Source organism: Eutrema salsugineum, unplaced genomic scaffold (assembly GCF_000478725.1).
Source record: "Eutrema salsugineum unplaced genomic scaffold, Eutsalg1_0 scaffold_15, whole genome shotgun sequence".
Lineage (NCBI taxonomy): Eukaryota > Viridiplantae > Streptophyta > Magnoliopsida > Brassicales > Brassicaceae > Eutrema > Eutrema salsugineum.
This window is the reverse complement of record NW_006256867.1, coordinates 3144925-3158341: the sequence shown is the minus strand read 5'-3', so window position 1 is coordinate 3158341 and position 13417 is coordinate 3144925. Positions and strand designations below refer to the sequence as shown.

The following is a 13417-nucleotide window of genomic DNA, read 5'->3' as shown; positions in this document are numbered from 1 at the left end:
CCGGATCTCACGAATCCGAATGGATTCGAAGCCCAGTGCTATAAGCTTAGGTCGTATTGGGCCGGAATTTATCTCAGGAAGCCGTACCTGCAAAAAAGCCATGGACGAAGACGCCATATGCAAACACGTGACTCGTCCACGTAGGAAATATTGAATTTATCCCTAATAATTTGTATCCCACTTCGTGGGTTAGCGAAGCTAGCCTGTGATGTGGAAGTTATTCTTGCAGAGAACAAAAACTTTCCCCCCACATTAACCATACCTGACTGGACATCCGCATGAAGCACCAAATTTTTTTTCGATGAAGAACGTGTTGCATGAATCCACCTTTTAACCTGAGGCACGTAACGCCTTTTCGATGAATGACATGATGCCTGAGTCATCTGCTGTAGGCAGTATGACTTGGGGCCGTGAGCCCAAACAAAAGACGCGTTGCCTGAGTCAGACGCCATGGGAAAAATGATCTGGGACCGTGGGTCACGAAGGACGCGATGCCTGAGTCATCCGCCGTGGTCTAAGAGACCTAAAGCCATGGGCTTATAACATGAAGGGCACAATGCTTGGCCGTCAGTCAGGTCCCAGAGGTGGTGCCATCCTGTCAGTCCAGCAATATTTCGTGGCCGATCTCTTAGAGATATCCGGTTCTCTAAGGGAGAGCCGTCCACCACGAAGCACACCAAAACTGTCTGACTGTTCCGTAAAGGAAACCAGTTCTAGGCTGCGTGATGCAATTTCGACGAGGTTCCAAGTGGACAATTATACTGTCTGCAGAGCGGCATTTCCTCGGGTGGTCCGAATAAGGGGTGCTATTCCGAGGATACGGTATCAACGGGCAGGCTAACCCTCTACTGCGCTGTCTTCGTTATGGGTAAACACCCTGAATGATGTAGCCAAGTTTTTTTCAAGAGAGTCGCAGAAGCGCATTTGGTAGCAAGATAATCGAATGAGAGAACTTCTTCTTTTATTTCTCTGATTAATTTGCCTCCGTTATTTTTCTTTCTCCTCGTTCCTCTCCTTAGCCGGGGGTCTTTGCCGTCTTCTCCTCGGTGTATGGTTCTTTTTTTTCTATCTTGGCTTCGTCTTCTTCGTCTTTGTTCTCCTGACGACTTCTCCTTTCCTCAGGGTTTGGATTCTTTAGGGGATTTCTCCTTAATCACAGAATCCCTTCCTCCGATCAGGGCCTTCTCGTCGCTGTTGAGCCATAAGTAGGCTGATCCCTCCTGAGGTTATTGGCTTTTGCATCTTCGGATTCATCTGTTGGGCTTGCCGAGACCTTGCCATTGTTCCTCTTCCTGGATGTATTCCCCTGATCCGACTTGTCTTCTTCTGCGTGTCTTCATCTTGCTGCTCACGATCCACTCCTTGATACCTCTACGCTAATTCGACACCTTCATCATTACTACCAGTGCGTGCCTCACATGTGTCTCCCGATATTATACAATGGCTACCAAGCTCTTTGGAGGATATCTTCTCTTCGCCGTTTTGCCTTTCGGGCGTCCACATGGCCATGTCTGGTTGGCCGTCTTTTTAGCCTCCACAATGCAGTTTTCCTTCATAAAGCAAAACGCTCATTCGTCCTTTTCTTAATCTATCTCAACTCTTTTCCAACTCTTTCTCCTTTCTCTACTTCTCCCAAACTCTTTCGGCTTTCCGCTTCCCCTTCGTGGATATGTCTTCTATTTCCAGCGACCCTTCTAACGGTAATGCCTCCCTCCAGTCGCAATATTTTGAAATGTCTGTGATGCATCCCGTCACTGAATTTGGTCCCAGACCCGAATCCACTCCCGCGGATCCGCCGACTAGGTTCATGACTATCTTCCTTTCTTCCGTCCTTGTTGGTTTCAGACGGAATTTGTCATGGCTCATGATCGACGTCTACCGTCTTTTATCCTTTGCCCCCAGTCAACTGAGGTTGCGCTCATGGATTCTAATCAACGCCTTTCAAGTTCTCTTTGACTTCTCTATGATTGCCCTCACCGGGGAGATGGTGTTATACGCCTTTTTTGCCACTCTCTAGGCGAGCTAACCCCGCAAATTTGATCTGATCCCTCGCGGGTGTGGGCGCTCCCCGGTAGCTCATCCTTCATGGCTGCATGACCACTCCGGCTACAGAGCCTATACTTTTGTAGAGTGCACTGGCGTGGGGATAACACGGTTGGAATGGGCTCCCTCTGGTAAGCTATTTCTCCATTCTCCTTCTGCTTTCCTGCTCTTCATTTCCCCGTGTCATATGTTTACTGGTGTGATTTTTCAGGCTTCATCCCGGAGAACCTAAATCTGGTTACTTCTTTCCCCGACGCTCTTTTTTGCCTGGACGGAGATTTAAGGGATCCTGCCTTTCTACTTCATCCCTGCATAGTAGATGACACTTTGCTTAACTCATTCCAGTCTCCTTTCGTTCCCCCGGTACTGTTTTCTTTTCCTGCTTCTTCTTATTCGCCTCCAATATCTTCGTCATCCTTTATAAGATTTTTCCCTTATATGGTTTTTTCCTCAGAGTCTCTAGATGCCCTGACGGCAGCTCGTTCTAATTACGACGGTCTTGCGGGCTCCGGCGATTCGCCGTCTCTTGATTCCCCTTCTCTTGATTCCCCTTCTGATGCCGATTCCGCCAGGAGGGATTCACCCCCTTCCTTGGGTAGTCCTTCCACCTCTGTGAATCCTCCACTGAGTACGCTATTCGTCCCTTTTTTCATTATTCTGGAGGGGTTGTCCACTCTGATTCTCCCGTGGCACTACATTGATTTACGCACCTCTTTCTTCCTAGCTTTCGCTGTAGGAGGCTTCCCTTCCTGATAGGGGAGGGGACGTCGTTATCCGAGGTGAGGGGTCATCTCCGCCAATGAGGAGGTGTTATCACAGTCTCCGCCACCCGTGAGGGTCTCCTTAACGAGGAAGCCCATCTACTCGAAGTCATTGCCTTGAGAGAATCTAGCCTCTCTGCATATCATACACATTTGGAGGATGTTCAGCGGATTCTTCGTGGTGACTACGATGCGGCCGGAAGTTGCGCGGCGAGCAGCTCGAGGGGAGTGAAGAGACCGCGTCGACCTCCCTAACTTTGTATCTCTTACATTGTCCTTGCTGTTGTCTTTTTCTGTGGAACCTTGTACTTGCTACCTGAATTTTTTCTTCACGCTTGTCGATTTGGATCGACATGTTCCCGCTACTCCTTTCTCTTTTCCTTCCTATTTTTTTTTGCTTTCGGTGCATCTATTTGGATTCTCGAACATAGCCGGATTTTTGGCAAGCTGGTTTGCCATAATTTTGCCTTTCCCAGTTTTTTGTGTGGGACTTCTGTTCTGGTGGGGGCTCTCTAGATCACCGGATTCTTAAGGCTTTTCTGTCTTTCTCTTTTGAGTTCATCGCCAAATGCTAGTTCTGGGTTATCACGCGGACCCTGGTTATCTTTCGTCATTGGGTTGTTACCCTCAGATCTGGGTTCTGTAGCAGACTTCTGACTTGGAAAAAGAAAATTTGTTTTGCTTTGAGAGTATTGCCCCGCTTCTAGCGCCAAATTGTTTAGGGGATTTTTGGTCCTCGAGTAAGGACAAGTCTTCTGCAAAACAGAAAAAAACGTTTTTCTGAAAGCCCTGAAAATATGATGGGGGTGTGTTTTCTGAAGGCCTTCCGACGCTCAAGTCAGAAAACAGTTCAAAAAGACCATAAAGTGGCTAATTGGAGAGCATAAATTAGTCGGAAAACTAGTGAAGGAAAGTGGACTGAAAGTCCTTGAGGAAGGTAGGAGCTGCTCGGGTTTTTTGCGGTGAAAAGAGAAGAAAAGAAGAGTTTGTGGGTGAAGATGTTCTATGGTTTAGGAACCGCCATAGAGGAGAAATGAAAAGGAATGACTAGAAAAGTGGTCGGAAAAGTATTGAGTACCTAGACTTAAGAACCACAAGTATCTAGAGAGATATCGTGAGACTTAAGATGGCAAAGAGAGTGAACCCCCTTCTCGTATACCAGGTTGGTCCATGGATGGTGAGTCCGGTGGTTCGGCCCATGACCCGATTTTACTGGGTTCAAATCTTGTGATAGCGTCATGCTTCTTACAGTCTCACTAACTTTCTTTGGCATGTTCTACCTGCTACAAGACCGTCCCTTGGCGCGTCTCCTTCGTTCTCAGTGTATGAGTCGGGTCGGCGGTTCAGACGCGGTATGGTTATTTGCTGAACCTCTGCTTTTCCTCCTGGCTCCTGCAAAAGGTCACTGTCACCTGACACACATAAGAAAAATGCATTAAATGTCATTCTCATGGGTTTGTAAGGGCATGAGTAATTAAATCAAACTGAGGCATATTCCTATCGTCGAATGGATAGAAATTTGAATGGTGTTCCCGTTTAAGTTGTTAATTCGTACTTGGCTTGGATCCCTTGATATTGGGACCGGACTGCCGCGGATGGATGACCTCGCTCTCCGGGTACCTGTGCGTGCCACACTTCTTCATATCCCGGTTCTTCTGGATCATCGAGCTAAGGTCTAGGACATAGAGAATGTGACCTCTTCTCCTCCTGACCACTCATTTTTCGACTTCCTTGTTTCTGACAGCGTGGTCTATCGTGCCGGATCTCCCGAATCCGAATGGATTCGAGGTCCGGTGCTATAAGCTTAGGTTCTAGTTTGGCACAAAGGGGCCATACTTGCAAAAAAACTATGGACACCACGTGCAAGCATGGAAGGATCGAATTTATCCCCAACAAGAGTCATACAATATGATAACACTCCCAAAAAATATAAATGACTTAATACACATACCAACTCATTTTTTAAAATTCAGCTCAAAAAAATATGCAGTATGTTATCGTAAAATTTATAACAATAACTGTTTTTACAAAATAATTGTTTCTGCAAAATTATTCTACTTAATTGAAGATGAAAAAATACTTCTGCGCTACAGTGCTGGTTAATCTTTAGTTTCAATAAAATACAAACTTTTGAATAATAATAGATTTTGATTAGATTATAAAAATAATCAAAGAAATAATTAAATAATATTATAATTCATAAAGGAATAACAGTGGAATCAAAAATGTAAAAATCAACAAACCAATAACCATAAAATCTTAAACTCTAAAAATCTTCATAAATCAACTTTTCAATTAAAAATAAAAAATTAATGATGTTGAATAAAATAAAAATAAAAATAATCTATGAATTTAAATCTAACAATAGTGGAGAGATCTACTCCTTTCCTTATATAAACGATGTAGAGATCTCAGATCTCATTCATTCATTTTTTTTAATAAAATTTTAAAGAAATTTCTCTTTTGTTTTTCGTGAAATTTTCTTGTTACTTGGTGTTAGCCATTTTTTCAATTCGATTTATCAAGTGTCACACAGCCTTCACCCAATTGTCTCGTTGGGACGTTCAAGTAGTTAAAAGGGCTTAAGGATTTTTGGAAACTCTATTCTCACGTCTTAATATCCTTTTTCCGCGGATCCAATCAGCCAGCTTAGTCACCCCCTAGTTCTAGATCTTTCAGCCAGCTTAGTCACCCCCTGTTCTAGATCTTTCACCACGAGTTTGGGTTTAAGGATCTTCGGGTTTCAACCCACCCCTTAACATCTTCTCTGTGAATCTATTTGGAGTCAAGGATCTACCAGCTAAAATCCGATCAAGAATGTGATAATCCTTGGGAGGACGTATCACCGAGAGAATGTATATATGGAAAAAAGAATTATAAAATATGATAACACTCCCAGAAAATAAAAATGACTCCATACACGAACCAACTCATTTTAAAAAATTTTAGCCCCAAAAAATATGCAGTATATTATCATAAAGTTTATAACAATAACTGTTTTTACAAAATAATTGTTTTTATAAAATTATTTTATATTAAAAAAAATTCTTCCGTGCTACAGCGCAAATTAATCCCTAATAAAATTATTAAAATAATAATAAATTTTGATTAGATTATAAAAATCATCAAATAAATATTAATAATATTATAATCGGTAAACGAATAACAGTAGAATCTTCTAAATATAAAAATCAGCAAAACAATAATCATAAAATTTTAAATTCTAAAAATCTATATAAATCAAATTTTCAATAATAAAAAATGTTAAAAACTAAAAAAATTAATGATGTTGAAAAAATAAAAATAAAAATAATCTATGATTTAAATCTAACCATAGTGGAGAGATCTTACCATGGTCTGATTTTAATACACGATATAAATTGGTTGGTGATTGGTGATTGGTGAGTAAGCATGCATTTGGTATAGGCGTTGACTCGATCCAAACTTCTCCGATGGCGATCACTGGCACCGCTGCTGATTCCACGGACGAACTACTCTCTCAGTGGCGGCCTCAAGTGTTCATCAACTTCCGAGGGGCCGATCTTCGCATCGGCCTCATCGGCTATTTGAAAGAGGCTTTGATAGAGAATAATATCAAGTACTATATCGACTCTGAAGAGCCCCGGGGCGCACCTATTGAGATCCTTTTCGAAAGGATCAGAGAGTCGCAAATCGCGCTGGTGTTCTTCTCGATTCGGTACGCAGAGTCAGAGTGGTGCTTGGACGAGTTGGTGGAAATTATGAAGAACATGGAGAAAGGCAAACTCACAGTCATCCCTGTCTTCTTCAAGGTAGAGCCAGGGGACGTGAAAGGGCAAAAGAAAGAGTTTGGAGTTGCGTTATACGGAGAAGGTCGCCGTAAGAGACCCAGGATGCCGCAATGGGAAGATGCTTTAGAGATTATTCCCACAAGAATGGGGTTGGAATTTTGGGAGCAAAGGTCAGGACTTTTTTTTTTTTTTTTTTTTTGGTGACCATCTAAATTAGCCATCGGTATTTCGGATAGTGAACTTTAGGATCTATTCATTGTTTGCTTTCTGTTTTTCTTTGATTCATATTTCAGTGAAGAAGTCGTTTTCCGAAACAAACTCATCGAGGCAGTCAAGGAAGTGGAAGCCGAAATTAAAAAAGAATACAGAGGAAGAGAACGTTCCTCTTCCTCTGAACCTATCAGACACCTTACCGGTACAACATTTCTTCCAGTTGCTTACGAGCAGCAACGCATTGAGCAACTGGAAGAAAGGTTTTGTTTTGATCCTGCCGTTACTCAAATTCTTGGAATTGTTGGTATGGCCGGGATTGGTAAAACCATTCTGGCACAAAAGCATTTTGATAAGTGGAAAAAGAGGTTATCAGTTCACCAGTGTGTTCTTGGTATCCATGAGAGGTCAAAGAATGAGGAAGGGCCAGATTGGCTCATTCAGGAACTTGGGGATAAGATTTTCAAAAAGAAAAGTTTCATTTTTCTGGACGACGTGAGCGAAGAGACACAAATAGAGTCTCTACTTAGCAAACTCCACCGGATAATAAAGGGAAGCAAGATAGTGATTACAACGCGCGACAAGTCATGGATCGGAAGGCTGGTTGACTACACATACGTGGTCCCTGGATTGAACGACAACGAAGCCTTACAACTCTTTCGCCATCATGCTTTCAGACACGAAGACGACACTTCATCACAGAACATTATTAAGCTGTCCAAGAAGTTTGTGGACTATGCTGGAGGCAATCCACGAGCTCTCGAGGAATTAGGGAAAGAGCTTTGTGGTAAAGACGAGGCTCAATGGGGAGAAAGGCTAGAAACGCTGCCACATTGCTGCAACGAGAATATCAAAAGAGAACTAAAAACCAGTTATGACAAGCTGACTGATCAACAAAAGGATGCGTTTCTTGACATAGCTTGCTTCTTCAGATCGGAAGATGAGGATTGTGTCACAAGTTTACTGGCTGCGAGGGAAATTAGAGATCTTGCCGACAAGTTCATGATAACTGTCTCTGCTGGCCAAATCGAGATGCCTCTTATACTGTGTTCATTGGGCAAAGAACTTGGTTTATTTGCATCAGTAGAAGACAATTTGGGACAGAGCAGGCTATGGGATCATGATACAGTTATTAACGCTTTGGTCCACAATGAGGTAAGAATCATCAAGTACAGAGAAAACATCAAAGACTCATTACTAACAAACTCAACAAAGAAACATCACATCTTTGTTTTTTCAACTTCTTTGTGATGTTCTTTCCTAACTTCTTAAGTTTTCTTAACCTGTTAACAGGAAGAAGACAGTACTGTGAGAGGTATCTTACTGGACGTGTCAAAATTAAAAGACGAAATCTCTATAGCCACAGACAAGTTGACCTTGATGCCTAACCTGCGGTATCTCAAAATCTTTGACTCTCGCTGTCCTCGGCAATGTAAAGTTGTTAACGTTGATGACTGCAAAGTACACTTGCCTGATGAACTTGAGTTGCCTTTGGAAAAGATTCGATATCTCCACTGGCTGAAATTTCCATCGGAGCAACTTCCATCAGACTTCAATCCAGAGAATCTTGTTGACCTCAGGCTGCCATACAGTAAGATTGAACGTGTTTGGGATGTTGTAAAGGTGTGTCTTCTTGTTCACTGCTAGATTTGATTATATGGCTAAAGTAACCTGTGAAGTTTTAGCTGATTGGTGGTTGTTTTCTGAGTTCTTGTCACAGGATACACCAAATCTGAAGTGGGTTGATTTAAGTCACTCTACAGAGTTGGAAGACCTGTCAGCTTTGTGGAAAGCTGAATCTCTTCAAAGATTAAATCTTGAAGGTTGCATTAAGCTTGAAAGTTTGCCAGAAGATATGGAAAATATGAAGAGTCTTGCTTTCTTGAATCTCAGAGGATGCACAAGTCTCAAGTCTCTTCCAGAGATGGAGAATTTAATCTGTCTGAAGACTCTCATCCTCAGTGGCTGCTCAAGCTTTGTTGAATTTCAGGTGAAAGCTAAGAATCTTGAACATCTACATCTAGATGGCACAGAAATCGTGAAACTTCCCCAGGAGATCAAGCAGCTCCAAAGACTTATTGTATTGAATCTGAAGGACTGCGTAATGCTGGACGGTCTTCCAGATTGTCTCTACAAGCTGAAGGCTCTTGAAGAACTGATACTCTCTGGTTGTTCAAGACTTAGGAGCTTTCCTGAAATTAAGGAGAACATGGAAAATCTGCAGATTCTGCTACTCGATGGGACGAACATCAGAGACGTGCCAAAGATATTATTACGCTGCGCTAACTCCGTAGACCAACTGAATTTCCAACGGTCACCCCAGATGAGTGGCCTATCCTTGTTGCGGCGTCTATGCTTAAGCAGAAATGATATGATCAGGAGCCTGCAATCTAGTATAAGTGATCTTTATCATTTGAAATGGATTGACTTGAAGTATTGCGAGAAGCTCCAATCTATTTCCATGTTACCACCAAATCTTCAATGTTTAGATGCGCATGGTTGTACCTCACTTAAAACAGTAGCGAGTCCGCTGGCCCGCCTTATGCCAACAGAGCAAGTGCCCTCCTCATTCATTTTCACTAACTGTGAAAAACTAGAACACTTCTCCAAGAATGAAATCACATGCTATGGTCACAATAAGGGCCGGCTCCTGTCAGAAACATTGAATCGTCACAATAAGGTATTTTTTTTTTTGCTAGAGCTTTACTCTATTTTGTTATAACTTACAAAGTTCAAAGACTTTGGTCCATAGTTTCTCAAGGTTTGGGAACAGTTTTTAATAATACTTGCATATCAGAGGCATAAACAATCCCTCCATACAGTGAGCTCCAGTTTATCTTGCAAGTCCAGAGTTTAAAATTCTGTTAAGTCTATTCGGTTTACTTTGCAGGGTCTGTCTTTTGAAGCTTTGGTTTCCACTTGCTTTCCTGGAAGTGAAGTTCCTGCTTGGTTTGGTCACAAAGCTTCTGGAGCACTGTTGGAGCCTGAGCTGCCTCGACACTGGAGTGAAAATGGTTTTGTTGGAATAGCTCTATGCGCTATTGTCTGGTTTGAAGAACAAAAAATTCGAAACAACAATCTCCAGGTGAAATGCATATGTGACTTCAACAATGTCAAGACATCCTCTAGCTACTTTAATTGCCCTGTTGGAGGTCTATCCGAGACAGGCGATGAGCAACGCACGATACATTCTACACATGTGTTCATTGGCTATACCAATTGGTTGAATATCAAGAAATGTCAAGAAGAAGATGGTAAGAAGGGATGTGTTCCTACTAAGGCTTCAATTAAATTTCAAGTGACTGATGATATTGGTGAGGTTAGGAATTGTGAGGTATTGAAGTGCGGTTTTAGTTTAGTTTATGAAACTGGTTCTTGGGAGTTAAGCTCAAGGACAGATGAAGGTGAATTTGAACAAGGTGAAGTTGAGTCTCTTGAGATGAAGGTTTCTAAAATTAAGATTGCAAATTGTGGTGCAAATACAATGCGCGATAATAAGGTCAGTGGTGAGGCAAGCCGTAGCTCCACACAGAGCTAAGTAACCTTAAGCCTCTTTTTAATCTACTTTTCTTCTTTCTTGTAACAAAACTTTGCGAGGTCTGATTGTTGATGTCATTTGTTGTACAACAGTTTGCTTCTCATTTCCCCATACTAAAAACAGAGTTGGGTTCATGAAAAAGAATCGCAAGCCATACTCAATATCATAGCAATCCAGCTCTCGCAAAACATAAATGCAAACAAACAATCGAAGCTAATACCATGTTTTGTAAAATAATAACATACAAGAAAAATCTGCAGCTGTTTTCTCATGAACTCGTTTAGTTGAAGAAACATTACAAAGCCCCGGTGCAAATATGTATGCGTTCATGAAGAAGAAGAATCTTAACCCTTCCTAGAGGATTTCAATAATACCAATGATATATATTTACATTATCTTAGTGTTTTCCATTGATGAACAATACCAGATCTCATCTTCTGACTCAGTCATGTCTCAGATTCCGGGTAGCTTTGATCTCTTCTGCAAATTCTTTAGTCATCTTCAAGAAACCTTCCATATGAAGTTGCTTCCATTCCTTTTGGAACAATACATACCAATTCAAACAAGTCATGATGAATCCATATAAAAACGAGCTAATCTATGAACAAGAAGGTTTAAGACATCTAACCTCGAATTCCCATGTACCGTAGAGATCAGGATCATCTTTGTTTGCCCAGATGTAAGTTTTTGTCTGAAGTTTCTCTGAGCTATCCTGTGTGATTGAACAAGGAAACAATAATATATCTATGATTTCTCTGCGTCTAAAGTTTCCAATAATCAGTAATACATGATCTAATGATTTCCACTCACTGTTAGCAAAACTTGGACGTTCTTTCTTTCATAATCAATATCCTCAAACTCATCTAAAATGTAAAGTTCATCATCTGTGATTCCAAATAGTACCTGCGATGCCAAAAACAAAAAAACCAGAAAGAATCAAATTTGCACAATCCTTAGGAATCTGATTCGAATCTTCATCGATCATAACGAAAAGAGAGGAAGAAACCTTTCCAGGGACTTTATCGGCCTCAGCAGGTAAAATCGCGGGATAAACACGTCCTTTGATGCTGAATCTATGGCTGAAAGATTCACAAAAACCCGCCATTAATATCGATTTCAACAACCACAAAATCGATCACAGAGAGAGAAGAAAAACGAATCTCACAAATCAGGGAGGATCGCGGAGGCGGTGCGAGGAACACGGTTGAGGAGCAATTGAACGACGTCGTCCGCCATGAGACTGCCGTAGACGAAGACACTGTGCATCGCCGCCGGCCCCGTAATACTCATCTTCTTCTTCGGCCCGACTATTTGGGAGCGGATATGCAACGTCTCGTCTATTTACAGATTACAGACAATTCTTTGGGCATTACAAATTAATCGAAAAGTCCATCATCTTCACACAAACATAAAAACTTAATAAAAAAATAGATTTTAACCAGTTGGTCCGCACGGAAATGTTTTATTTTTAATTTCTAATATAAATTATATTTATCTTTTTTTTTTAGATATAATTTATTTTCGTTATTTATTTTTTTAAATCAAAAAATTGTTATCATATTTTAATTTTAAACAGTAAAATTTGTATATTAATAGAATAAGAGTATACGTTAATTAAGTATACATTGATCTAATGTTAATTATAAACTTTGTTATTATGTGAATTTAGATTTACACATAAACAATCTATATATCTATGAATTTGCTAATCCATCCGTTTAGTTGTCTTAAATCATTTTTAATATCTTACATATTTTGACAAACTAACCCGTATAAGACTATAATTATAATTGTATAACCCTATAAATATTTACTAATATGAAATATTTGGACCAATTGATTATGAAAAAATATAATAAAATATTTATTTACTATTTGTGTTATTAAAAAAATGTATATATATATATATATACGGGCTAACATGTTAGTTTAATTATCTCAAATCATCTTAATATCTTACATGTTTTAATAAATTAACTCATGGACCTTATATATATATATATATAACTCTAATCAGTTCGATATTTTAGACTGATTGTTTATGATAAAATACGATAAAATATTTATTTACTATGCATTTTTATAAAAATATTATTAAAATTTAAAATTTAAAATTAAATCTCTCCTCTATTTAAGAAATTCTAAAGTATTAAAATTATTATCTAAATTTTCGTAATAAAATTTAATTATAATTTTTTTTGAATTTTTTGAATTTAAATTAAATTGAATGCAAATTTTTGTAACTAAATTTAATTAAATTTCTAATAATTTGAAATTTAAATTAAAGATGACCTAGATTTTAGGAAATCTAAAAATATCTAAATTAATAACTAATTTTCGAAAATTAAATATAAAAATAAAATAAAAATTTTAAAAAAAAAACTTTGGGAGTGTTTGGATGCAAGCACTAAATGTGTTTTTGTTTTAATAGAATATATAAAAGGGAAATAATGCTAGAGACATCCGGTTAAGGGGTGGGCAAAATTACCAAACCAAACCCAAATTTCTGAATATGAATCTAAACCGAATTAAAACAATATTCGATTGAAATAGAAACGTCTATACCGAATTATCCGATTCCAAACTAAACCAAATTCTTTTTACGACAAACAATTTTATTGAATTCAAGTTGGAATTACAAAGTTTTACAATACTTTTAAAAAACAACTTATTACATAAGCAGATATATACACTTTATAATGAAAAAGATATAATAAAAGAAGCGATTGTGAAATGTTTTCCGTAAACAAGTCTTATTCTCCGTATTTGATCTTAATCTGATGTGAAATGTATACATCGGTAGCTATTTTGTGCTAAACTTTTAAATTACACACCGTATGATAAAACCCAATGCTTTCGACCACTGTTCCGAAACTTGGACAATCTGACACCAATAGTTTTGTACCAAAGTCAGTTTAACAATTTTTTTGACTTTGGTTTTCTTGTATTTGAAATATTTTTTTATAATTTTCACTAGCAAAACCTTCCTTAGCATATTGATTCCATGTGGTTTCCGTTAGGGTTTTTGTTTCCACAACAAATCTGATAAATTTATTTCAAACATCGGTAAGCCATCATAGAATTATAATGGATAC

The 13417-nt window shown here is 39.2% G+C and overlaps 2 protein-coding genes across 2 annotated transcripts; one reads left to right on the top strand and one right to left on the bottom strand.

Moving 5' to 3' along the window:
• Nucleotides 1–6256: 6256 nt before the first annotated feature.
• Nucleotides 6257–10425, top strand: LOC18022111 (inactive disease resistance protein RPS4). Its single transcript, XM_006404908.2, is given in 6 exon segments — nucleotides 6257–6744; nucleotides 6868–7939; nucleotides 8078–8407; nucleotides 8505–9464; nucleotides 9675–10245; nucleotides 10248–10425. Coding segments are annotated over 6 exon segments (3453 nt in total). The 3' UTR covers nucleotides 10280–10425.
• Nucleotides 10426–10527: 102 nt separating this feature from the next.
• LOC18022110 (AIG2-like protein D) lies at nucleotides 10528–11712 on the bottom strand. Its single transcript, XM_006404907.2, has 5 exons — nucleotides 11488–11712; nucleotides 11329–11401; nucleotides 11133–11225; nucleotides 10951–11034; nucleotides 10528–10857 (listed from the first exon to the last, which is right to left on the bottom strand). The coding sequence occupies exons 1-5, from the start codon at nucleotides 11610–11612 to the stop codon at nucleotides 10765–10767; spliced, it is 468 nt and encodes a 155-aa protein (XP_006404970.1). The 5' UTR covers nucleotides 11613–11712; the 3' UTR covers nucleotides 10528–10764.
• Nucleotides 11713–13417: the final 1705 nt, after the last annotated feature.

What these genes read in the sequence shown, in the direction of transcription:
- LOC18022110 (XM_006404907.2), bottom strand. Translation starts at nt 11,612, where the DNA reads ATGAGTATTACGGGGCCGGCGGCGATGCACAGTGTCTTCGTCTACGGC. An exon ending in CCGATAAAGTCCCTGGAAAG is followed by an intron (nt 11,226 to 11,328) that starts GTTTCTTCCTCT and finishes TTGGCATCGCAG; the next exon opens with GTACTATTTGGAATCACAGA. An exon ending in ACGGTACATGGGAATTCGAG is followed by an intron (nt 10,858 to 10,950) that starts GTTAGATGTCTT and finishes TTGTTCCAAAAG; the next exon opens with GAATGGAAGCAACTTCATAT.